General features: G+C 48.7%; 3 protein-coding genes and 1 long non-coding RNA gene across 21 annotated transcripts; 2 read left to right on the forward strand and 2 right to left on the reverse strand.

Annotated features, from left to right (window-relative positions):
* The first annotated feature begins 37 nt into the window (after positions 1–37).
* Positions 38–3,589, forward strand: TRMT10B (tRNA methyltransferase 10B). Its single transcript, XM_085529830.1, is given in 9 exon segments — positions 38–164; positions 235–343; positions 1,363–1,475; positions 1,552–1,704; positions 1,980–2,058; positions 2,146–2,213; positions 2,735–2,858; positions 2,945–3,113; positions 3,115–3,589. Coding segments are annotated over 9 exon segments (1,089 nt in total). The 5' UTR covers positions 38–41; the 3' UTR covers positions 3,266–3,589.
* Positions 3,069–23,602, reverse strand: FRMPD1 (FERM and PDZ domain containing 1). Of its 18 annotated transcripts, none has more exons than XM_085529816.1 (20): positions 22,050–23,602; positions 21,307–21,384; positions 20,850–20,950; positions 18,708–18,867; positions 16,458–16,644; positions 15,285–15,389; positions 15,011–15,168; positions 14,201–14,303; positions 14,030–14,075; positions 13,620–13,727; positions 12,450–12,545; positions 11,165–11,290; positions 10,534–10,653; positions 10,121–10,257; positions 9,532–9,658; positions 9,098–9,193; positions 8,612–8,794; positions 8,215–8,362; positions 6,965–7,762; positions 3,069–6,557 (listed from the first exon to the last, which is right to left on the reverse strand). In XM_085529816.1, the coding sequence occupies exons 6-20, from the start codon at positions 15,383–15,385 to the stop codon at positions 4,804–4,806; spliced, it is 4,101 nt and encodes a 1,366-aa protein (XP_085385942.1). In that variant the 5' UTR covers positions 15,386–15,389; positions 16,458–16,644; positions 18,708–18,867; positions 20,850–20,950; positions 21,307–21,384; positions 22,050–23,602; the 3' UTR covers positions 3,069–4,803. The 18 variants fall into 18 exon arrangements, with proteins under 18 accessions (XP_085385942.1, XP_085385940.1, XP_085385938.1 ...); XM_085529814.1 differs by having other exon boundaries at positions 18,708–20,707; XM_085529812.1 differs by having other exon boundaries at positions 18,708–20,755.
* On the forward strand, positions 16,082–23,602 carry LOC116652476 (uncharacterized). Its single transcript, XR_004305521.2, has 2 exons — positions 16,082–16,185; positions 16,326–23,602. It is a non-coding gene; the product is annotated as an uncharacterized LOC116652476 (long non-coding RNA).
* On the reverse strand, positions 23,128–24,698 carry TOMM5 (translocase of outer mitochondrial membrane 5). Its single transcript, XM_015850076.3, has 2 exons — positions 24,511–24,698; positions 23,128–23,602 (listed from the first exon to the last, which is right to left on the reverse strand). Exons 1-2 carry the CDS (start codon positions 24,629–24,631, stop codon positions 23,568–23,570), a joined length of 156 nt encoding a protein of 51 aa, XP_015705562.1. The 5' UTR covers positions 24,632–24,698; the 3' UTR covers positions 23,128–23,567.
* Positions 24,699–24,741: the final 43 nt, after the last annotated feature.

Below are 24,741 nucleotides of genomic sequence, written 5' to 3' on the forward strand. Positions count from 1 at the left end.
TGACCGGGCCCAGCCCCGCCTCGTCCCGCCCCAAAGCAGCGATGGAGGACGGCAGCATGGCGGCTGTGTGCGCTATGGACGAGCTGGAAGCGGAGGAGGAGGCACGGGAAGCTCTATCGCTGCTACGGCTCGGTCCGACGGCACCCAGCGAGACACTGTGCTCGGTGTGTATGGACCGAGATGGGGCGGTACCGGTACCGTGTCCGGGTCTGACCGTGCTGTGCTGCCCTGCAGAGGAACGTGCTGCGGAAACGGAGGAGATGGGAGCGAGTGTTGGAAGCGAGGAGGAGGAGGAGGAACCAGGAACGGGAGAGGAGCAGAGCGAGGAGACACGAGGGAAAAGGTGGGGATGGGATGGAATAGGGTATGGGATGGAATAGGGGATGGGATGGAAGAGGGTATGGGATGGAATAGGGTATGGGATGGAATAGGGTGTGGGATGGAATAGGGTGTGGGATGGAATAGGGTATGGGATGGAATAGGGAATGGGATGGAATAGGGTATGGGATGGAATAGGGTGTGGGATGGAATAGGGTGTGGGATGGAATAGGGTATGGGATGGAATAGGGAATGGGATGGAATAGGGTATGGGATGGAATAGGGAATGGGATGGAATAGGGTGTGGGATGGAATAGGGAATGGGATGGGGTGGGCATGGTATGGGATGGAAGAGGGTATGGGATGGAATAGGGAATGGGATGGAATAGGGTGTGGGATGGAATAGGGTGTGGGATGGAATAGGGTGTGAGATGGAAGAGGGTGTGGGATGGAAGAGGGTGTGGGATGGAATAGGGTGTGGGATGGAATAGGGTGTGGGATGGAATAGGGTATGGGATGGAAGAGGGTATGGGATGGAAGAGGGTGTGGGATGGAATAGGGAATGGGATGGAATAGCACGGTAGGATATGGGATGGCATAGCGTGGTAGGGTATGGGATGGAATAGGGTATGGGATGGCATAGCATGGCAGGGTATGGGATGGCATAGCATGGCAGCGTATGGGATGGAATAGGGTATGGGATGGCATAGCATGGCAGGGTATGGGATGGCATAGCATGGCAGCGTATGGGATGGAATAGGTTATGGGATGGCATAGCATGGCAGGGTATGGGATGGCATAGCATGGCAGCGTATGGGATGGAATAGCATGGCAGGGTATGGGATGGCACAGCATGGCAGGGTATGGGATGGAATAGGGTATGGGATGGCATAGCATGGCCGGGTATGGGATGGCATAGCATGGTAGGTTATGGGATGGAATAGCATGGCAGGGTATGGGATGGCATAGCATGGCAGGGTATGGGATGGCATAGCATGGTAGGGTATGGGATGGCAGGGCTGCCCTCCTTGCTGTGCCCCGCAGGAGCTGCCCGGCAGCACAGCAGGGCCATGGTGGAGGAGCGGCTCCTGGACGCCCGCACATCGGGGCCGTGGCTCTGCATAGACCTCGGTTTGGCCGACTACATGACGCCCAAGGTACGTGCCCAGCTCCCCGCACACGGAGCAGCTCGGTTCGCTCCGGAGCCGCTATGATTCTCCATTATGTCAGCAGGAGACGAGCCGTCTGGCCGCGCAGATCCGCAGGCTGTATGGAGCTAACCGGCAGGCAGAGCAACCCTTCTGGATCTACCTGACCGAGCTGGTGCCGGGATCGCCCATACACCGCGAGTGCCTCCGCATGAACGACGGCTTCTCCGGGTACCTGGTAAGGGTGCTGGTACTGCATGGTGGACTCAGCGTCAGCCCTTCGCCAGCCTTAATGGCTGTGAGGTTGGTGAATCTCTGGGGTATTGCAGTGGCATTTAAAAGGGGAAAGATAAGCAGTGATTACCTGAAGGCATATCAAACCCAAAACGGCATAAAAGCAGAACTGAGAAGCCTTATCTGTAGGCATTAAGCACCCAAAGCTGTGCTGTTGGTTCTGTTGTGCTTCTGCCTAGCCTGGGCTCATGGGCTTTTCTCAACGTCTTGTGTTTTCAGATGGATACAACTCAAGAGAGCTACCTGGATCTGTTCCCTTTGGATGCAATTGTTTACCTCACTCCTGACTCTGAGAACGGTAAATGTTTTACTTGCTTTAGGGGAATGAAGGCAAAGATTGATTTTGCTGTGGTATGGTGATGAGCGTGTGCTTATCTTCTTCTAGTCCTTGAAGATATTGATCCCAAAAAAGTGTACGTCCTCGGAGGCCTGGTGGATGAAAGTATACATAAGGTGGGTTGGAAGCTGTTGGAACCTGAAGGTTTGTTCTCCCTCACTCTCAACTGAGAGCAGAGACATCCCCAGGGTGGGATCACTCCTGGAATGCAATAAGCTCTTCGGAAGGGGCAGGCAAGGAAGGTGGGGATGTTGGTGTGGCTCTATTAGAGAGTGCTTGGATGTTATTGAGCTTGGGGCTGGGGGTGGTAGGATGGAGTCCCAGTGGGTAAGGATCGAGGGAAGAGCCAATAAGGCAGACATCCTGGTGGGGGTGTGTTACAGACACAGGTATTGATTGATGCTCAGCTGAACATGAGCCAGCAGTGTGGCCAAGATGGCCAATGGCATCCTGGCTTGTACCAGAATTAGTGCAGAGAATTAATGCTTAGATGTGGTACTGAGGGACATGGTTAGTGGGAAATATTGCTGACAAGTGAACTGTTGGACTGGATGATCTTGGAGGTCTTTTCCTACCTCGGTGATTCTACAGTTCTGTGATGTGCAGGTTGTGTAAGTCATTCTTGCTTCCTTTACAGAACCTGACCCTGCAAAGGGCACGAGAGCAGTCCTTGCAAACAGCCCGCCTCCCAATTCGTGAGTATATGGTAAAATCCATGAACACAAAGAACTACTACTCGGAGACGCTGGCAATTAATCAAGGTGAGGGGCTGAGCCATGTCCAGCCCATTGCCCAAGTGGCTGAGGCTATTGCATGAGAGCATGGTACATCTTTTTGTTCCCAACAGTCTTTGATGTCTTATCGACTTACTACAAAACCCAAAGTTGGCCGGATGCTTTGAAAGCTGGAGTTTCTTCTGGTAAAGGCTACGTGCTTCCAGATGGAGAGGAATCAGTGAAAACACCTCAGCGTGACAATACACAAGAAAACTCTTTATTTCCTGAAAGTCTTGTGCAAGCAAGAGCAGCAAACTGCAGATTTCAAGCAGAGGCACCAGTGTGAATGTGTGCAGAGAAAACAGCTCTGCCTAAATCTATTTACAGACCTTGGCAAGAGTGATGGATTCTGCCTCAGCAGTACAGTGGCTGGAAATGACTTTTCACCCTGAACAGAAGCCAGCTGAGCCCTGAGATAACAAAGAGTTGGTAGGATTTTTTATTTTTTTTTTAACAGGATTACATAGGAAAAATTGTAGAGCACACCAGTCAATAGCAGTCCTTCTCATGGAAAAGGACAGTGCTGTTCTAACTGAGCACAGGATAGGAAGCAATCCAAAATTAACATAGGAAACAGTGCCCAGATGCACCACATTGTATTTTCTTCATACTGAAGACTCGGTGTCTTCACGTGAAGCCTGTAGTGAATCCTGTGCATGCTGGTCACAGTATACCTAAAGTAAAGTATTTAAATTCTTGTTGTCTCCTTACAGTAACTTGATGTCTTGTCCATTATCACACACTGACACACATTACTTCAATCACTGCCAGTTAAAAAACCCTGCAAATACTCAGAAAAGCCAAATCCAAGGACTTGGAGGGCTTTGCAGGTAAATTCCTGTCACCTTTGCCTCCATCTTCATCTCCCCTTCATACCAAGGGCCTTCAATACCACCAGGAGTTTGGTACTCATGATTCATACTGTCAGCAGGTGGTTTCTCCCCATAGAGGCTGAAATAGTTTGCAGCTGCCCGTTGCTTTATTGTGTCCTATGGGCTCTTCCTGCTTGCATTCATGTTCTGTGCTCATCAGCTGTAAGTAGATAAATGTCACTGCAGTCAAGGACTTGCTGCAACCCTCTTTACCACCAGATTGCTGAGGATGTGCCTCCAGCACTGGAAAGCACACATTCACTAGAGGTGCTCAATTAGGATATGTTTAAGGGCTGGTAGCTCGTATCTAGCTAGGCATATATAGCACTTTGTGCAGCTATTGACGAGAAGGAAAAGCAGCGTGCCTTCAAGGGAGGCCGGCATAACGGGTTATGTCAACAGCTGCAAAGTTGGCACTTCTGTCTTCAAGATTTATCCCCTTTTATTGGAAGACAGGGATGGTTAGGTAGCTATTTCATGGCAAGGCTAGCAGTGGGGGAGGCTGCTGGTTAGGGACTTTCTTCAGCATGAGCGACTGTAAATAGTTAAGGCTGACATACAGAAACTACAGCAGGAGGAAAGGATATGGTTTGCATCCCCAACCTGGGATAACCTTTGCAAGGAGAAGCAGATAAACAGAGTAATTCTTTAACCCAAAGTGGTTTCAACCACAGGCAGAACAGCCCAGCTCTCCTTGTTGGACCAGAGTGGATTCTGATCTCTCCTTCAGAGCTTGCTTGGTCACCTCTCTACCTGGGATGTGTGTATCACAGGTAACAGAGGAGGCTAGGGCAACACTTATGTGACTGGCTATCCACAAAGTGCTGGGGAGCTGAAGGAAATATCCCAGGCTACATAGATAAGCTATGAAGTGCTCAGTGAGTTTGCACATTATGCAGAGCTTGTGTTTAGATAAAGCGAGGATGGAGGGGCACGTGCTTTGTCCCATGTCCACCCCTGAACTAGGCAGCTGTTGGTAGAGGTCAGTTGATGCACAGAGGTGCCTTTCCATGACCATGTGCTGAGCTATGGGGGTTAAATGTCCCGTATGGGAGAGCCTAGTGATACGTGAATGTAATGTGTCGAGGCTCCTCTGCACTCACTGACTGCCCTGTCACAATGGGGGGACTGCAGCTGGTGGATGGTGGGGTAGTGACAGGCTGCAGGAACACGCTGCACATGGGAACGGTGGTTTCCTGCTTTCTGTCTTCATCAGGTCTATGGAAACAGCTGACATAGGACAGCTGACAGCTGCACTTGTCCATCCCAAATTGTGCCGATGTCTTCCTCATCACAGAAAATCCCAAAGACCTGGTCAGGATGGATCCGGCAGCAGCATCCCGCTCATCCTTTTTGTGATTAAAGCAGAGGAAGGAGGGATTTGAATCCACACAGTCTCCTGTTTTCCCCAGTGAGCCCAAGGGAATTGAGTTTGGGGAGATGGAAAGCTCTCTGGTTTGGAGGGAGTCTTTCCCCACTATGGCAGACTGTTCTCCAAGGAAAGGAGTCTGAACAGGACAGTGATGCTCATGAGCTGCATCTTCTGTGTCTTTTCTGGGCTCCCCTTCAACCATCCCATTCTTGCTTTCCAACTCTTTCTCAGGAGATAGTGTAGCTGATGATGTCTGCATCTCCTTTCTGACAGCATCATCCCCCACGCACACAGCGCTCCTTTGAGAGTCCAAAAGCTCTAAAGGGTCATGTCTTCTATTCTGAGTTGGGTTGGGTGATATTAGATCTGATCTCACCTGAACTGTGAGCCAGGAGAGTTGAGCTATAACCCCTGAACTGCTGCTGTTGTTTGCTAACAGCTGTGTTACATCTGGAAAACCCAATTCATTTTTATTGTACACTTCCCTTAAGGCCTCTGTGCTTATTGCTTGTCTGCTTTTGGCCTGTGACAAGGCACTGTCCCTCCTGTTCTCAGCACAGAAATCGAGGTTAGCTTTTCCTTCACCACATGGAACCAGGACAGACTCCTCACATCCCATTTGCCTCCAGACAGTGGGAAGCAGATCTTGCTCCTTGGCCACCCCATGGGGAGAAGCACTACAAGAGGAAGGAGGCAGAGTGCACTCATCAGCAGGGCAGACCATCTCCTGACCCTGGAATGGGGGGACATTGCCAGCTTTGTGCGTGGGTTCCATCACATCACACTCCCCTTCTGGTGCTGCCTGGGCTGGCTGATCTCTGGTGGTCACACAACTCTCATCACTTGGCCATTTCACTGTGGGGCTTTCCTTTATAGCACTGCTTTGCTCCTGGTGCACGGCTTCCTCTTGGAACAGTGAATTTGGGTGTACAGCATGTGCAGCACGAGAGAGCTGACCCACATCTACAGCAACATCCGCACTCTCCTCCCTATGGTCACCTTGCAAACGAACAGCTGAAATGGAAGAAACCACCAAGTCAGTCACTGACTTTATTTCCATGGTGTCAGGCTCCATTTCCATCACACCGGAGGATGACTTTGTGCCAGCAATGTCTGTTTGAGTCTGGGGGGCAGGCGTTCCCATTTCTGCATCCTTGTCTGAAGAAGATGGATCTGAGGACTGAGCAGGGAGTGCTGGGGTGGGTGGCCAGGAGCAGCAGCTCTGTGAGGAGCCTGGTAGAGCCAGTGGGAAAGTGACCTGTGAGGTGTAATTGGTTTTCAGAAAAGATCTCCTCTTCCTCAGGCTCTTGGAATACATCAGCTGCTTCTCCTCTCCGTATTTCTCTCTTGATATTGAGTTTTCTCCCAAGCTGTAACATCTCGGTTTCTGTAGGATGCAGTTATCTTCTGCGCTCTCCTGGGATGTCGCCTGGCAGCCTGCTGGCAAGGAAAGAACACGTAAGCCAGGAAATGGCCCCAAGCAGCAGAGTACACATACATCTCTCCCAGACGCCAAAAAGCTCTTTAAGTCCTTCAATTGCAGACAGAAGCATTTGGCAACAGAGCCTGCCTCCCAGGTGCCAAAGGAAAGCATCTCTTTGTGGTCATGGACCAACTTGGAATGAGCTCTGTCAAAAAAACAAAAATAAAGTGTTCTGACCCGTGGCTACAAATACTGAAGTCCAGGATTAGCTACAGATGTTCAAAGGTCCTGCAAAAAAAAAAACCTTGGGAAAACCCATAAACATGATGAACAGCTGGAAGATGATCCCTACCAGCAGGGTGATATGGCAGGTATGACCCCAACCCAAGAGGACAGAGAGGACAGTGGGTGGGTGAGGGTTTACCTGGCAGGGAACAGGGGGGGCTGAGCCTGTCGGCAGCATCATAGAACTCCTCCTCAGAGCTGGTGTCACCGAAGCCCAGGGGTGGCTCCAGAATGAGATCGCTCACTTCTGCCATCTGTTCTGCTCCCCACGGCACCTCATCATGGGCAGACTCATCTTTCCAAGGACTTCTGTTATGGTTGTGACTGATGCTGCTCCTCTCCACGCTGCCTGCAGGGGAAATGCTGCAGCACAGGCTGTAATAGTCCATGGAGTTTCTCTCAGACAGCTTGGTCCGCAGCACAGACACATCACTATCTACTCCTTTCTGCTCACAGGGGCTGTGCTTACACCCGTGTTTATCTGCTTCTGGTACCTGCAAGAAACAGAAGAAGTCTCTGGCTTCTGATCCGCCAGAGCCTCCTGCAGCACAAATGGGGAAGCTCTTGTCCAAGCTGTTCATCTCATGCACAGTAGGTGTGTAGAAGTGGAAAAACTCTGGCCTGGAGGAAGAGCAGGCTTCTAACTCATCTTCTTCCAGCGCATCCATTGAGTCACTCGAGCCACTCGTCTTAAACCCTCGGCTCTCTGTGTTGGCTGAATCAGAAGCATCAGATGTGCTGTCTGCATTGTCACCCCCATCACGCAGGTAATTCCCTATAGGCTGGGGCTCTGTGCTGTCCTTTTCCAGGCTCTGAAGCTCTCCCATCTTCTCCTCAGACACAGGATGGGTGCTGCTGTGTATGCCCAAGCAATGCTCAGAGGAGGAATCCATCTCCCAAGAGTCTTCAGAATCACTGCAGGTTCGAGATTCATACCCTGCGATTTAAACACATCTGTCAGCAGTCAGAAAAGGGTTACAAACTTGGCCCACACAGCACTGATTTGGAGCCAAGAGAGCTCTGCCCACGCTTGCTCATCAATAAAACCCTACAATAAATCAATAAATAATATAATAAACCTGCAGGGCCATAACCTGTGAGCACAGACCTGGTTCTGTCTGCCTGGTTTTACTGCAGAGCAGCAGCCAGGTAGCTTGCTGTCTGAAGTCTGTCTGCAACCCTTATGGGACCAAAGCTATCATGACAAAGGACAGCACTGCAAACAGATTGCCCATCTCCTGGTCAGAGCACAGCAGGGATTGCTCAGGAGTTTGGTAAAAGCACAGTTTCAATGTTCTGCAGATGTCACTAAACCATTCCCAGGAAGGAATAACACTGCTACCACTGGATGATCAACCCGCTTTCCTCCCCATTCTTTGGCACATTAACCTTCTTCGGCTGAGACACGGTGTAGTTGCTGTCTTTTCTCTCCCCAAGTAAATACGGAGACATTTGCATCCACAAACAGTCTGTAATAGCCAACGATGAGGCAGACAAGATCTTTCGCACTGTTTGATTCCAGCAGCAGAGTCAGCAGCTTTTATTGGGGGGAAGGAAAGGAGAGGGAGACAGAAAGCAATCACAATCTTAGAACAAACACGGCTTTTACCACCATTTGCCACACATTGAAAAGACATTTCCTCGCCCTCATACTGCTGCACAGCACTCTGTTTCTGTATGAGGAACATCAGCACAATAATATCATATTATTTAATAAAACAACAACAACAACAGACAGTCCCCCCCCCCCTTTTCCCCTGCCATGTGCTGTGAGCACACCACCCACCTTCAGGTCCTGCAGGTAGATTTTCACCATGCTCACTTTCTCTGACTCCTCCGTCATCTCCACCCTGCTGATGTTTGAGAACTCTGCCAGGCTGGTTATGATGCTGAGCTTACTATTGATTATCTGGCTCACCCCGTGCTTGGCACCCACCAGCAAGGCAACGTACGATTCCCTGTCCTGTAGCTGTAAAAGGGAGAGAGGTCAAACATTAAGATGGAACCAAAGCAGGAACACTTCCCATCCCCACCCCAATCAGCTCTGCTAGTCTTACATCAACAACCAATTCAGAAACATAACTAGGACTTTCTGCTTTGGATTAAGGTTTGCTATGGTTAAGATAAACCCTTGTTACAGCTCAGACACTAAGGAAAAGGCTTAGCAGTGTTTCTGGTACCCTGTCCATCCATTTACTGCCCCAGCACACTGCATGAGCGATGCACAGACAGCACGTCAACCCTCAGCAACACAGATTAACTGCACTCGTACCATCAGGGTGGCATTAAAGATCTTCCCACTGTACATCTTCAGGTCTCCCAGTATTTGCAAGTAGTTCAGGCGCACTTGGACCGCTGCAAGCATATGCTTCGTTTTGCAAGAGAAGAAATATTATTTAAGAAACACGATAGAAGAACAAAGTTTGCCAGGTAGACTGTAAGCTGGACAGTGCTCTTTTCATACAGCATTCAGTATCTGATCAGCACATCTAGTGCTTCAGATCTGAATAGGACAATACTACATTACAAGTTACCAACTGTACAAGCAAACCACATCAGAATAGATGATGGAAAGAGAAATTTGTGTGTGCTGCAGGGGAGCTTACAAAAGAGAATGAGAAAAGCAACTGGTCACACACTGAGGAGACCCAAAGAGGAAAGACATGCCCTCTTTGGTACTGAGAAATGCCATGCCATACACTCTACCTTCTGCCGAGGGTCCAGCAGGACCTGGTTCCGTTTCATGTGGTAGCTGATGGCTTTCTTTATATCCTTTCCTCTCATGTTTCGAAGCAAAGTTGGTGAGATGAAGTTTTCAATTCCCCAGTCTCTCCTGCCAGAAAAGATGGAATCACAGAACTCTTGGGGCAGGAATGTACCTTTAAGGGTCATTTAGTCCAACTCCTCTGTAGTGAAGTGGATCACATACAGCTGGAAATCATTTCCCTTTCTCCTACCACAGCTGGCCCTGCCGAAGAGTCTATCCCCTTCGTTCTTACAGTTCCCCATTAGATACTGATAGGATGGATATAAGGTGCCAGCTGTGCAAACTTGGTAATTATTCCCTTTCTAAACTACAGCATGCAAATCTTTTTGTATTGGCAGACACAGCCTTGGTAAGCAGGTTAAAGGCAGGGAGGCCCATGCAGTTACCTTGCCTTAAAACAAATGGCAAAACCAATTGACTGAGGTCTCCGTGGGTCAGAGATGGATTCCTGCTCAGAACTAAGCACTGGGCAAAAAACATGGCTGCTATTAACCGCCTACGAAATAACAGAGAAAATCTGGAACTTACTCGATGTATTTCAGAGAGACTTTCTGTGGCTGAGCACACGTGTAGATCCGTTCCTGTATCTGCAGGGCAGCCAGACGTAATGCCACACTGCATTTCATTTCCACAGCAAACCTCTCCTGCAGCACATCGCTGCAGCTCTGGAACAAACAGAGCTGAGTTAGCATGAAGGCTAAGAAGACAGAACGAGACCTTTGGGATTGTCATGGATTTATAGTGTTGTGGGCCAAGCAGAGGGAATCACCCAGCTCATTTCAGTCTCATTCTGTTAAGAAAACAAACTGATTTGGGAGTCTGATAAAAGTTCAGCCCTAATGATGATGCTCTACATTTCGTACTCATGTAACTAAACAGGCTGGAAGTACGCTTGAATGTAATAATTATTATTCCTGAATTATGGAACACCTCGATTTCACCTGCAGGTAGAGATATTCAAAAGCAACTGGGTCTTCCTGCAGCAGGTCTAAAGGGTCCTTTGGGACAAAGCAAATCCTGAAGAGGCATCGGCAGTCATGGGATTCTCTTTTCTGGACAACCTGCAATGGACAAACATCATCAGCCACAGTAACTGCTGGAGTCCCTCCATAATTACAGTGCTCAGCATCCAGCATGAGCTCAAAGAAATCATTCAGAGCCAATAGCAGGTGGAAGGCTGCAGATCAGCCTCTGTCCTTAGCAAGGAGATGCTGATTGTGTCTGTATTTCTATCTTTGATTCTTTTCCTGTTTTTTCCCTTCCCTCCTTGGTAGCCTCAAAATCATTTGGCAGCACGAGTTAATTGGCATCTAGTAATTGTAGCACACCCATGACAGGGGGTGTAACCACAAAGAAAAGGGCAAATTCATCTGCTTTTAAGTTCAGTCCTAAGATACAGCAGCACAAAGCAGACATTTGGGTCCTCATCATTATGTTAACACAGCATTAAAGTCCTTGGACTGTACATTAGCATATTTTATGATGAGCTAGATTTGCTCAGAAACAGAACCTACACAGACATACACCCCATTGACCACTGCTCACTGGTTCTGGTTGCCCCCATCTCCATACCTGCTCAATGAGCTCCTCCTCATGCAGCAGATGGATCTTTGATGCGTTGTACTGCTCCTCCAAGGTGAGGGCAAAGTGAGCGATGCTCCGGATGGAGAGCTTCTCCTTCAAGGTGAGAACAATATCCTGCAGAGGAAGAGCGTGCAGATGGACAAACAGAAGTTAAACACAGTTGTAGATGGCATGAATGCTGTCTGAGTGCAGACAGTTCTGACCAGCCTTGAGAAGAAGCCACGTGGGACAACACTGAAAGGAAAGCAGCCAAACCTAAGCCTGGTGGTGACCAGCTGTGTTATCCCAGCAGGGCAGCCAAGAAATAAAGGATTCCATCAGCCAGGCAGGACAGCGTTCAGAGATACCCACATCCACTGCTGCCAACCAGTGGGCAACAAAAGGAGCCACAGGAACTGCAGGGGAAGCATGGTAAGTGCAGAGGAATGGAGGATGATAGACTATTTTTTGTAGGGCAGAGGGACAAGGGAGAGAAATTCAGCTTGCTATGACAAAAGTGCTGCAAGAGGCAAAGCTTTAAGGTCTGACAGGCATCACATGCACTTCCTAGAGCTGTATGGCTTGGGCTGCCTCATGTCCAAAGCTTTTGCCTCACAGTCTGGAGCACCTTGTCACCTTCACTCCATGTATCTGCTGTGAAATATTCCAGCTTTATAAAACTCTCCAATACTTTCCAAAGAAGCTGCAAAGACCTGCTGAGAAAACCCTTTTAGACCCCAAGCAGTGGAAGAGCACAAGATGAACCCCTACTCCCTTCAGAACTCCTTCCACATTATATCACATTATAGAATATCCCTTTTGTCAGCTGTCTTGGTTCTGTTCCCTCCCAGCTTCTCGGTACACCCTCCACAGGCTCTTTGCTTTAATTCTGTATAACACTGCTTAGCAGCAACTACCAATACTGCTGTGTTACCGACATATCTTTTCCCCTAAAACCAAAACATAGCATTGTACCAGACACTCTGAAGAACAACAATTCTGTCGCAGTTTAAATGAGACACCCACCTTTAATCACACTTCACAAAGTTGTAGCGGTCTCACAGCCAAGCTCCTACAAGCAATGTGAAAATCTGCTACTAAGAAGAAAACTGAGAATCAAAGTAATGCTTCCCCTTTAGGAATGGCAAAGAAAATCCACCTTGATCAGCAGCAGCCAGCAATGCAATCGGCACCAGCTGGCCAGTGCAACCCAGAGGTTGTAAGTTACTCTACATGCATTATTGCAACTGGATTGAATAGAGGCAGTGAGAACAAAGACATGGAGCATCGTTACCTTTACAGTAGTGCTGGTCTCAAACCTGAAAGCTTTGGTCTGACCATTTTCCAAGTATACCTTGAGGACATTCGGCATACAAAGAAGAGAATTCCCCTGTGGAACAGAAGAAACAGCACTAATTAATCCTTGGACATCTGGCCTATTGGCACCAGGATACTCTTCCTGACACAGCACATCCTGATATAAACCACAGAATGGCTCGAGTTGAAAGAGATGTTTAAAGATCATCTAGTTCCATCTAGTTCTTTGGCAGCAGTATTCAAGTCAGATCCAATCAATTGGGCCTTGTCTGCAGGCTCTGAATTCATTCTGAAAGCTTCTGCTATCACTGAAGCCTGTATCCCGGTCTTGTTTTGTCTGGTTTGTGGTTGATTTACTCCAGGTTTACAAATAGGCCCACATCTTCTAGTAGTACACTGATGCTGACCTCATGATCCCAAGGGACCCTGCTCTTACGTATCATTCAGCTATATGGAAGCTTGCACTGAGTTCACAGCATAAAATGGAGGCTGGATAGCATTGAGACTCATCAACAATTTATGCTCCCAATCCTGGGTTTCAGGTTTCAGCTGCTCCTTCCAGTTGTCACAGAGATCATTTAGCAATGCTCCATTAAGATCACTTAATGAAACAGGAGTATTTGCAGGCTTTTTTTTTTCAGGGCCATAATGTCTTTTTTTTGCTTGCCTTAATACATCTCTCCTTCAATAGGAGGGTAGTTCTTTGTCACACAAGCAGAACAGCCCTTGTCTGTGGTGAATACTGTAAGCAATTCCCTATGGCGATGCCAGCACTTCCCCCCATCACCCAGGAGCCCACAAACCCAGATGGGACCAGATGATGGGATGCATCCCCACCCCCATCCCCATCCCCATCCCCATCCCCATCCCCATCCCCATCCCCATCCCCATCCCCATCCCCATCCCCATCCCCATCCCCATCCCCATCCCCATCCCCATCCCCATCCCTATCCCCATCCCCATCCCCATCCCCATCCCCATCCTCATCCCCATCCCCATCCCCATCCCCATCTCCATCCCCATCCCCATCCCCATCCCCATCCCCAACCCCATCCCCATCCCCATCCCCATATCCATCCCAGCACATCATTGCCAAAGGACATCACCCATTTCTTCCCAGTACACGATGCAGCTGATCCCCACTGACCTGTGAGTGCCCATTCACCAGCACCTCCTCTGCAAAACGCACTTTCACGGGGTTTGTTTTCAGCCTTGCCCTCTTCTCCTCGGTGAGAAACGATGACTTTGGCCCACCCTGAAAACAAATAACAGCACTCTGTTGGCAGCTCAGCCTGATGAAGAGCAAATGGCTCACAGTGGGGATCAGCTTTTCCCTGCTTTGTAGCTCAGCTTTTACACGTACTGAAATCTATGTTGGCACACGCACTGTGCTAGCAGTACATCTCTGCTGGTAATGCTTATACAATAGGAGCAGGCAACCTGCACTAAAGGTTTATACTGAAATTTGGCTTCTCTTCACAAGGCAGGACCAACACCAGGGTCCCAGCTTTAATAGAGCCCAGAACAGGGAGCAGAGCTGGAAGAGAAGCCACTTACCGATGTGCAACGAATGACAGTGAGGAGGAGCTCATCACCAGCATCCCTGTAACAGAGGGATGCAGTCAGTCAGGGTCATCATATGCCTTTGTAACCCATGGAAGAAGTGGCTCCCCACATCTCCCCTCCTGTATTCATCCCCTTGTCTGCACAACACGGGCAGGACCATACCTGATGATGTCAGCCACCCGTTCAATAGACATGTCCTCCACCATGGTAGAGTTAATCCGGAGCAGTTGGTCACCTGGCAGCAGCTTCCCATCCGCAGTGCTCCCTGTGGGCAACCAGCCTGTTATCAGTCACACACCATCAGAGCTTATAGGATGTTCTCCTCTTCCCACCCAGCACCCAATTGCTGCAGCAACTCCTTCTGGGTGGCAGAATAAAAAGGGAATGGGCTTGGGGCTCTGTTGCCAGCCTTGCCAATAGGGTGTAAAGCAGATGTTTTTGTGTATCCATTTAAAAATAGAGTCACTGTTCTTGATGCTAAACTGCCAAAACGGCTTAAAAACAGAGTTAAGCCCCAGCCTTTTGTAACTGGAAGCACTGATCTGCTTTACCTAGGCAGAACTTGGGATGGACTGCCTGTAGCTAGTGGTGATCCTCTCCTTGGTACAGCATTTTAAGTCCAGGCAGCCTTTTCAGCAGTATGACCTCAGTGTAAGAGCTCTAAGCACTGTAAGATTAGACAGAACTATTTCTTGGCATTTCAGATTCAACACCAAGCTCTTTCGCTTGGCTTTTAAGCGTCTCACGTCCTTCAGGCTCAGCTGAGTCTGAGTGCAGCCAATACACTGATGTTGAAGTTGCCATGGCTTCAGTTTTCAGAATGAGACCAATGTCCAAACACTTTGCATGCCACAGACACGCAGGATTTTCCCCCTCAGTGCTCACGTGCTAACCAGAGGTGGGAAGGTGTCAAAAGGGCTGGGACATCTCAGGTCTCTCACCCCCCTGTAAGGACAGGACAGTGGTGCCTACCTGCAGTGACAGATGCGATTGTAAGAGGAAGGTCTGGACAAATCTCGAAGCCGTAGTGATGGAGGACCAAGTCTTTGTACACTGTGACAGTGAGTTTGACACGGCTGATAGCCTGGGCACCGCCATCGCTGCTGACGTCTGTCACAGACACTCTGCCACTGCGAGACAAGAAATGATATCATCAGAAAACACCCTGCCAAAGGGGCTCAGAGTCCACAGACCCCTGAATTCCAATGGGCTGCAGTAATGCACAGAGAGGTCAGAACATATTTACCTGGATGCACCATCCCGGGAGCGATGAAGCCATTTTGCTACCATCTGCTCTATCCTGCATGCTTTGCGTGTCTGGATTAAGTTAGTCTCCAAGTCTTCCATTTATCTGAAAGCGACAGAAACCACAGGAAAACAGAATGACCAAAAATTGAGTTGTTTGGAATCACCAACTCAAAGCACCTTTTCCAGATGGATAATTGGGAAATAATCACAAGCGAGCAGTTCTGCAGGCAGGAAGACGTATAGACATATGTATGACATATCAAACCAAGGCTTGAGCAGTCATCACTTACGCTTAGCATCCCTTTTTCAGTCTCAGTATTTCACCTTTTCTGTCTGTCAGCTCCCTAGACACCATGACACATAACTAACAGCGTGGCTGGCACACTCTCTGAATGTTCATTGTAAGGAGCACTTCATCCTTTTGAGTTCTTTAGAATTCCCCTTAGAAATATGGACAAAGTCCACATGGGTGTTCCTGGAGCACCCACACCAGAGCAGCACTGATGGAGTTTCAGAATTGATTTGTATTTCTGTACCTTAAAAAGAATGCAGCTGACCTTCACGGAGGCAATAAGAACACCCTTGATAAATGATCCCAGATACATCTGTACGAGGCAAATGAAGAATAATTCAATTGTTTTGTTTGTTTTGTTTCATATTTACTGGAATTTGGGGGCTAAATGTATCATGAATTTGTTCTGGCTACAGGGAACAAGCAGCTATGACACACATTGCTTTGATAATATGTGTATTTATGGTGGATGCAGTGCAACGACTCTGCTTTCTTCTTTGCAGCAGATACTTCAGTACCCACAAAGCAGACGACTGGAACTTGCCTTACCACACCAACTGCCAGCTCTGCTGATGTTGCCAATGCAGAATGAAGTCAGACTTGGCAGGTAAGACCCAATTATTCCACCTCATTTTCTGCGGGGTTAAAGAGCATGTCCAGCTATGCAGGAATTAATGCAGTATTCCTACTGCATGTGAATTCACTGAGGGAGGAAAGGCCCTTAAGTCTTCCTCCTCCTCCTCCCAGGCACTCTGAAGCAATGATTATAAGTAGAGACAACCATGAAAGCAACCAGCTCAGGAAGCTAAGCTCCACCTAACGCTGCACAACCCACACAGAAAGCCTTGATATGTGCACAGGACTGGCCATGGGAGATACCTGTAATCCCTGACAGTGTCCAAACTTCAGCTCTTGTGGTCGGAAAGGCTCTTGCAGGTGGATTTCAGTACCAGCAAAGCTAATGATCCATCCTCAGACTGCAGTTCAGATGAAATGGGGCTGGTTCTTGCAGAGGCTCCGACTCATCAGACATGCTATTCCCCAGCGACCAGCTGTCTGTGCTGATCTAAGAAGCAGACAGTGGAGCAGCAGTGCTCTCTTTTGCAATGCATCCTACCTCCCTGGCTTGGAGAACAGCACTGAGAAACACTCAAGCTCACACTCAGAAAGCCCCAGTTTTTTTCCAGTGGTTTTCAGAGGCCAAAAGGATTCTGCTCAGGCACTCATTGAAGTTGTCACCAGCTAATGAACACTCCTAACTATGGGGAGAGGACATTGTGGGATCCCTCAGCCAGGAGAGGACTCTCCACCCTGGACAGCATCACAAGGTGCAGAACCAGTCTATGATTCTATGTACTAGATGTGATCAGGGGACAAAGCAGGACCAGGATCAAACCTTCCCACCAGATCCTAACAAAGCCTGTGCCAGGAGGATGATACCAGAGACTCCTCCAGGACCACGCTGCCATCATCATTTCATGTCACTGTTAACAGCTTTCCGCAATCACACAGACCTTGCCAGATGTCACTAACAGGATTTAGATTATCCTCTGCATTCCTTGTGTCAGCTGCTTGTCTGATCACCCCTGGCTATAATCGGTTTGGTGCTGCAGAACAGCCTGACTTCCAGCAAGGACTCTCTGCAGCTGAGCTGATGTCCCCTCTGTGCCACTGCTGAACATTTCAGCTGCTCCATGACAGGGAGACTCAGTGAGGACCTACAAAACGAAAAGCTTGAGGGACACATGGGACACACCATCACGTCCTATACAGTCCCTTGTAGAGTCTATGGTTCTAATGCTGTGGGCTCAGAGGATGGGCCAGCATCTGAAGATGCTGCTCTCTTGCTGCCTTTCCTTGCATACTCCCAATATCTGAGCACTGTGTCATTGCCAGCTGTTAGCTTTCTTTCTGAAGTCATGTGCAAGCTTAAGAACTTTCTGCAGACCTAGCAGGCTTCACATCTGAACTAGTTTTAGAAGACAAGATTGTGGAATTACGCATAGACTTCAGGCAGTGGATAATAATCCTATTGGCAAGTGCCCTAGGGGAGAGGTAAAAGCTTCATGGTCCATTACACACAAAAGGAAGAAAATTATGAAGATAATGTGCAAGGAGAAGAAGGAGAAAGTGCAATGCCTTTCCTCTGAATAGCCTCCACTTCAAAAACTAGATTTGTGTGGAAGCATTAAGATTTTCATCCCTTCAGTTGTATTTCTCTGGAATATTCCCCTCTAGTTTCCTAACTTAGCTCTAAAGTAACTTTCTTTTCAGCACAATGCACTCAGATCCCCAGCCCCTGTATACTCAACAGCACTCAATCAGGCAGCTATCACAAGCAATGCTTTCTTTCCACTTGCAATTTGTACAACAGGGGGGGAAAAACTAAACCATTCAGTACAGAACACTGCATCCATCACCTGCATGTTAAAGCCACCCTGACTTTGTCTCCCTCAACCTCCTGTGAAATTTTCCTCCTCATATTTTCCCATTCTGGTTAAAAAGATGGTATTATCAATTCAGTTCTACGACTTGAGACTTTTTTGGGGGGGTGAGAAGCATCTGTAGCTTCCTCCTATGCAAAGAAAAATGATCTCACAGTGTTTGGTGCAAGGCTAAGTCAAGCTACACTCAGCGAGAGGATGTCTATTCAAGGACCTCAGCATTCAAGGTCGCCAGCGCTTCATCATCAGGCGTAACAGGAGAAGCCAGTTACTAATCCCAGTAGTATCTCAGAATCATTAAGGTTGGAGAAGGGCTTCTAAGGTCCGACCCAAACCCATCCCCACAATACCCATCTCATAACCACCTCCATGGGGCGGAGGTCCACTCCTTCCCTTATCACCCCATTCCATTGCCCGACCTCTCCTTCGGAGAAGAAATACCCAATACCCAACCTGAAAGATGGATATTAGCAAAGGCTTTTTCTAGCTCGGCTTTCAAGGAATAACCAAGTCAAAGCGAAGGCGGCTGCGATGTATCCTACAACATATATCCGAACCCATCGCTTCCGATTGCCCCGACGGCCGCGCTGCTCCGCATCCCCCGCTCTACCCTCTCCTCCCTCCGCCTTTCCCGTAGGGCTGCCGGCTCCCCGGGCATCCCTCGGACCGGGTCCATCCCCGTTACCTTCCGTAGATAGCCGGGCTCTGAACTGCGACGGCAGCGGGGCAGGGGCAGCTCCGCTGTCCGGTGGGGAGGGCGGAGCCGGGGCGGCGCCCGCACATCATCATCATCATCCCGCAGCTCCAAGCCTTCGTTCTGTCTGCTGTCCGCTCATCTCCACCGTCTGTTGGGGTTATTGCAACAACTGGACAGTGAAATAACCGAGCAAACAGCTGGAACAGCCTTGTGTTAAGCACTCCAGAGTTAAGCCTCCCCACTGCTCACCAACCCACCTTCAGTTTGCATACACACTGGCACACCTGAGCCCATGTCACACCCATACACTCACTCCCATAACAAACAGAGAGCCCAGGAAAACAGAAGTGGAGCTCAGAAAGGAGGTAGGACAAGCTGTGCTGACAGAGCACAGCATACAAGCATCTGACCAGCACAGAACAACACAATTATCAAGGTTGGAAAACAAAAACTAGAAGATCATCCAGTCCAACCATCACCAACACTTCCCAGTTCAATCATATCCCTCAACATGCAAACTAATTGTGCACTGCAGCACTACAGAGATGGGGACACAGGAACACACACACACAGTGGGGTCAGCAGTTCCTACCCTCCTCTGACACCAGTCCTTGATGTAAAAAAATGTCCTGTTCTCTATTTAAACTCCTTTGCTTCTGTCTGCAGCCCTTTATTTAGCACCGGGTTGGGCAGGAAGAGTTGCCTATTGAAAGGTATTGATTTTTTTCTGTTTTGTGCCTTTCTGGTTTTGCTTTTTCATACTCCCTAATTAGCTGGAGCATTTCTGCACTGCAGTTCCTTCTGCCTTTACCTCTGATGCTCTTTATGCTTCTAGCCCAGGAGCTGCCCTTCTCCTAGATCAACACCCAGAGAAACTGTGATTATTTTTCACTTCTGCTGATGTAAAAGCTTACCTTGGCACCATTCACAGTCAGTACTGTTTTGTGATTCACCAAACTTCACCAAACACCGAACTTCACAAAAACAAACAAAGATTTGGGCCTGCCATTAAATAACATTAAACAGTGCCCTAGAACAAGTTTTGCATCAACTGCTGACTCATGCAGCTTTCCTAGACAGCTCACATCACACCCCTATTCTAACCAGTACTGATGGGTAGCTCCATAGGAACTCCTTGAGTTTTCTTCTCAACAAAGAAAGCACAGCTTTGTCCTTCAGCCCTCTGAGTGTGAGCGGGCACATTGCTGCCCAGCCCCATTCTATAATGATGCTTGGTCCTCCAAGCCCTTATTTAAGGAAACAATTTCAGATCACTCAGTGAGGAATACACAAGTGGACTCCTTAACAGCACTACTCAGATTGATGCTGCTGTAGAATCAGTTCAGGTATCTTTTATCCCCCCTATGTTATGCCCTCAGTTTACATAATACCCACAGCGTCCTGTGGGTTTGAGCACTGCTTTATTTATTGTTACTTGGTCTGAAAAAAGAAAATACCTCTCCCAGTTTTGACGTCAGCGATGGAAGCAGCTCTCCCCAGCAGCACTATGCTGAATGCACTCCTGCTGGAGGATGTACGCAGTCTCCTCCTTTGTCCTTAACAGAGGTCACTACAATAGGGTTTCTAAAGTCTCTGTTTCTCCATTTAAGCTCTTTAGCGTTCTGCTTCCCCTTCAGATTAGCTGCTCAGTTGACAGCTCTGCTACAGCAGCATTAAAAGGAGTCATTCTGTTTCCAGTTTGGATTTTGTCTTTCAGTTAAGCTATCTGTGCTGAGACATCTTCCTCCTTATACAGCCACCAAAAGAGTCCTGCTAGACAGATGTGTTTGGCACTGCTGACTCTCCTGGACCTGCAAAACCAACATGAGCTGCAATTCAGACCAGACCTTCTGGTTGGAATTAGTTGAGTGGATCAGACTTCAGGTCTGGTCAAGTGAGAAGCAGAGCTCCAACCATGTGTACTCAGATGCCTTTCTGACAGACTTTGTCTCTTCAGTGAGATGGGGATGATTTTATGCACTGCAGAACTGAAGAGAGAGACTGAATGCAGGGAAAGCTGTGCTCCCTCTGGATGTCTGTTAACATAGATGGGGGTGGTTGGACTTCTGTGAGCACCAGTGTTGCTGCACAGATGTCCCAGGCACTGTGTACTGGGATTTATTCACGTACCATTGGAGTAGACAAACTGTCTGGAAACTTGCAGAATTCCTACATAAAAGCCCTTGTCCTTTTTGGTGGGGCCTTGGTGGGCCCAAGGTTACAGATTCAGACTGGAGAGCAGATAAGAAAGGAAGTTATCCAGTAGTGTCTATCTGAAAGAACAAACAAACAAACAAAACAGCTTGTGCAGTGACTTGGCTGACCAAGCTCCCAAGGTGACACACTGCCAGGGCCGTCCTATCTATCTGGGAAGGTCTACTCAAGCATTATCCTACCCTTGATAACACTGATGACTTTTGTCACCATGCCCAGGGGTGTCCCCACACCTTTGGGGACAGAGAGGTGGAGGGAGAAGGGGAAGGGTGTATACAACCTGCTTATGGCTGTTTGCCTTAATCTTGGTTATTTATTCCACATTCATGTGCCCCTTACTCCTCACTCTCTGCCCCTGCTCTGTGTGGGTTACCTCCATGGGATGCTCTGCTTCCTTGGCTGACCTTGAGTTGGCTTCCCACAGCTCTTCAAGCCCTGCTCCAACATGAGTCTGTAACCACAGAACCAATATTTGATGTCAGTGTTTGCAATTCTTAGTGAGCTCTAAAAGCGTTATCAGAGATTTATGATGTAATTTTACTCTCCCCGTGCTTCCACTTTGAAAGCAGCTGTTCATAAGTGGACATACCACCAAAAGTGATGAGGTGTATGAGGTGAGCTGTGAAGTGAGAGACAGTTCTCTCTGGTAAGATAGGGCTTGTAAAAGTAAGGTATGTATGAGGGCTGTTCCTTCAGTTCGAATTGGCAGATGCATTCTTTGTTGTTTTCAGGCTGGCTTGGTGAAACCCAGGAAACATATCTTTGCACAGTCACACTGACTGTGTGGAGCCCATAGAGACAGATTATAGAGGGGCAAACTGAAATGTATTGGCTAGATGGAGAAATTCTTTTTGTTTGCACAAAGGCAAACGCAGCCATTAGTGTACATATCTGTATTGATTCTTCTGATGGGGTGAAAGGGTCGACACGGTAGGTAGCACCAAGGCTCCAGCATTATCTACTTCACTTCCCTCCTGTGCTTCTGCAAGACTTCCCCTGTGCCTCAAAAATCCCTCTGGTATGCACTGGTGATAAACATCCTGATCTGATTCCAGCAGTGGAGGCTTCTGGTACTTCTCTAATTTGTTGGTATATGTTCAAGCAGCTTGTTTGTACCTGTGTCCAATCCTAGAGCCAAAGAAATTCCCAAGGTGGAAGAGATCTCAGTGTGGCATTCCAGTACTTAGAGAGTGCCTACAGGAAAGAGGAGGAGGAAGTGTAATGAGAGGACAAGAACAATAAACCAGTGGGATGTGTGACCTCATTCTTAGGAAGCCAAGGCATCAGTCTGGTTCAATAGCACTGTTGCAATTCTGGGTGAGTTCCCAAGTCGCCCATTGGAGACTATTGGTGCAATTTTGCTTCTGTTGCACTTGGTTCTTTCAAATTAGTTGTCCACAAATATCATACATAGCACTGAAAAGCAATAATGTGAACAAGGTGGGATTGCAAAGCAAGGGCTATTTCTCTCTGGTAAGAGAGGTCTTGTAAAAGTCTGTCAAAGAGAGCTGATCCATTTTTTTGAGTTGAATATATAACTTGATAGCCCCCAAGTTTCCCTCAGCAACCTCATCACTGCCAGCCTGAGCTATCAGGAAGGGACAATGATAAGAGGAGTGATCCAGACCAGGAAGTTTCCTGATGTCCCTGACCAAAGCCCCAGAGCTGCAGCACACTTCCCTACTAGAAGGGTGCAGCCAACACACTGGGCCCTTTATTTCCCTCAGAAGAGAGTCACTTGCAAGTCAAATGATGAGGTCTCCTTTTTTGACCCCTAACAGGGGCTATTCCCATCTCTAAGACTTGCATCACAGTCATGAAAATCTGCTGTGTTTAAAATCCCATTAATCGTTCACAGATTACAGCAGTGCAGCCTTGCTCATGCTTTACCTTGCATAAAAGCAATATCCATGAGGCTCTAATGGAATGGCAAACTAGCACAGACCTGCAGGATAACACACAGCCAACCCTTTCTGCTTTTATTTCTGAGTCTTGTCTACACATGTGAGAAACTACATTATTTAGAAACTAGAAAAATACATAATCATCTTGCTCATCTTTCTCATTTTCCTTTGTTTTTCTTCAATACAGACTGATACCGAAGTTGGAGGGTGTAAGCCTTAGAAAGCCAGGGAAATATTACCAAAGAACCTCTACTTTGGTCGTCAGCAGAAATAAGTCAGTACCAGAGTAGTTTGTGATGTGACAGAACTGCTCTCCCATTTATTTAAAATCAAACTCCCTCTGCACTGGATTCAATAACAACATAATTTTACAGACAGGTTCGGTAACATTGATAGCCACAGCACGCCGCAGTTTAGAGGTAGGTGCACAACAAAGCGACTTGTTAGCACTTCAAACTTCATGAGAAAAGATGAACAATTTTTTACAGGAGGACCAGAAACGTTCCATTGTAACACTACTGATGCTGCGGAGTGCTCTGTGAGTACCTGCACAGAGAACACACACCTGCCCCACATCCCCCACCACGTTATCACTCGAACACGCCTACATGGCTATTTTAAAGAACATTTAGGATCGGATGCCTGCCTCTGGAACGACGTTGAGCTAATGATGAAAGGAAAGCAGTTCGTGTTTTCAGAAGCCGAGTGTTCCGTGCAGCTCGCGGAGCCCTCACACGCTGTCCAGCTTCTTCAGGATGAAGGGAGCTGAAAAGAGAGCAACACAATGTCAGTGTCTGGTGGTGAACACGGAGAATGGCTTGGGCAATGCAGGTGTCCGGCCGGGCCTAGCTCTAGGCCTAGCTCCAGGCCTAGCTCGGTGCCTAGGTCTGGGCCTAGCTCCAGGCCTAGCTCTGGGTCTAGCTCTAGGCCTAACTCCGGGCCTAGCTCTAGGCCTAACTCCGGGCCTATCTCTGGGCCTAAGTCGGCCTAACTCCAAGCCTAGCTCCGGGCCTAGCTCTAGACCTAACTCCGGGCCTAACTGTGGGCCTAGCTCCGGGCCTAACTCTGTGCCTAGCTCCGGGCCTAACTCTAGGCCTAGCTCCGGGCCTAACTCTAGGCCTAGCTCCGGGCCTAACTCTAGGCCTAGCTCCGGGCCTAACTCTAGGCCTAGCTCCGGGCCTAACTCTAGGCCTAGCTCCGGGACTAACTCTAGGCCTAGCTCCGGGCCTAACTCTAGGCCTAGCTCCGGGCCTAACTCTAGGCCTAGCTCCGGGCCTAACTCTAGGCCTAGCTCCGGGCCTAACTCTAGGACTAGCTCCGGGCCTAACTCTAGGCCTAGCTCCGGGCCTAACTCTGGGCCTAGCTCCGGGCCTAACTCTGGGCCTAGCTCCGGGCCTAACTGTGGGCCTAGTTCCGGGCCTAGCTCCGGCCTAACTCTGGGCCTAACTTTGGGCTTAGCTCCAGGCCTAACTCCGGGCCTAACTCTGGGCCTAGCTCCGGGCCTAGCTCTGGGCCTAGCTCTAGTCCCAGCTCTAGACCTAACTCCGGGCCTAGCTCCGGGCCTAGCTCTAGGCCTAGATCCAGGCCTAGCTCCGGGCCTAGCTCTAGGCCTAGATCCAGGCCTAGCTCCGGGCGCAGCCCCTCAGGCCGCAGCCCCATCCCCGCACACTCACTGATCCGCAGCAGCGCCACGTAGATGAAGAAGTTACGGACGGAGGTAAGAACGTCTCGCCGCATCTTTCTCCTCATCTCCTCCGGGTCCATCTTAGGCCCCAGCCCCTCGATACGGAACATGCTGCTCCACACACCGCCGCACCGCGCCGGTCACCGAGCGGGGCCGGGAGCGGAGGAAGGGAAATACGAGTGGCTGACGACACTAAGCTGCGACGGAAGGGACGTCACAC

Source organism: Coturnix japonica, chromosome Z, assembly GCF_054131305.1.
Source record: "Coturnix japonica strain WE chromosome Z, WE-NBRP24, whole genome shotgun sequence".
NCBI lineage: Eukaryota > Metazoa > Chordata > Aves > Galliformes > Phasianidae > Coturnix > Coturnix japonica.

Bases quoted from the DNA above. Each gene is read 5' to 3' on its own strand.
- TOMM5 (XM_015850076.3), bottom strand. From the start codon at position 24,631: ATGTTCCGTATCGAGGGGCTGGGGCCTAAGATGGACCCGGAGGAGATG. The intron at 23,603-24,510 runs GTGAGTGTGCGG...CTCTCTTTTCAG, and splicing joins CGTGGCGCTGCTGCGGATCA to CTCCCTTCATCCTGAAGAAG.
- FRMPD1 (XM_085529809.1), bottom strand. From the start codon at position 15,385: ATGGAAGACTTGGAGACTAACTTAATCCAGACACGCAAAGCATGCAGG. The intron at 15,169-15,284 runs GTAAATATGTTC...CTTGTCTCGCAG, and splicing joins TCCCGGGATGGTGCATCCAG to TGGCAGAGTGTCTGTGACAG. The intron at 6,558-6,964 runs GTAAACCCTCAC...TTTCCTTGCCAG, and splicing joins CCCCCCCTGTTCCCTGCCAG to CAGGCTGCCAGGCGACATCC.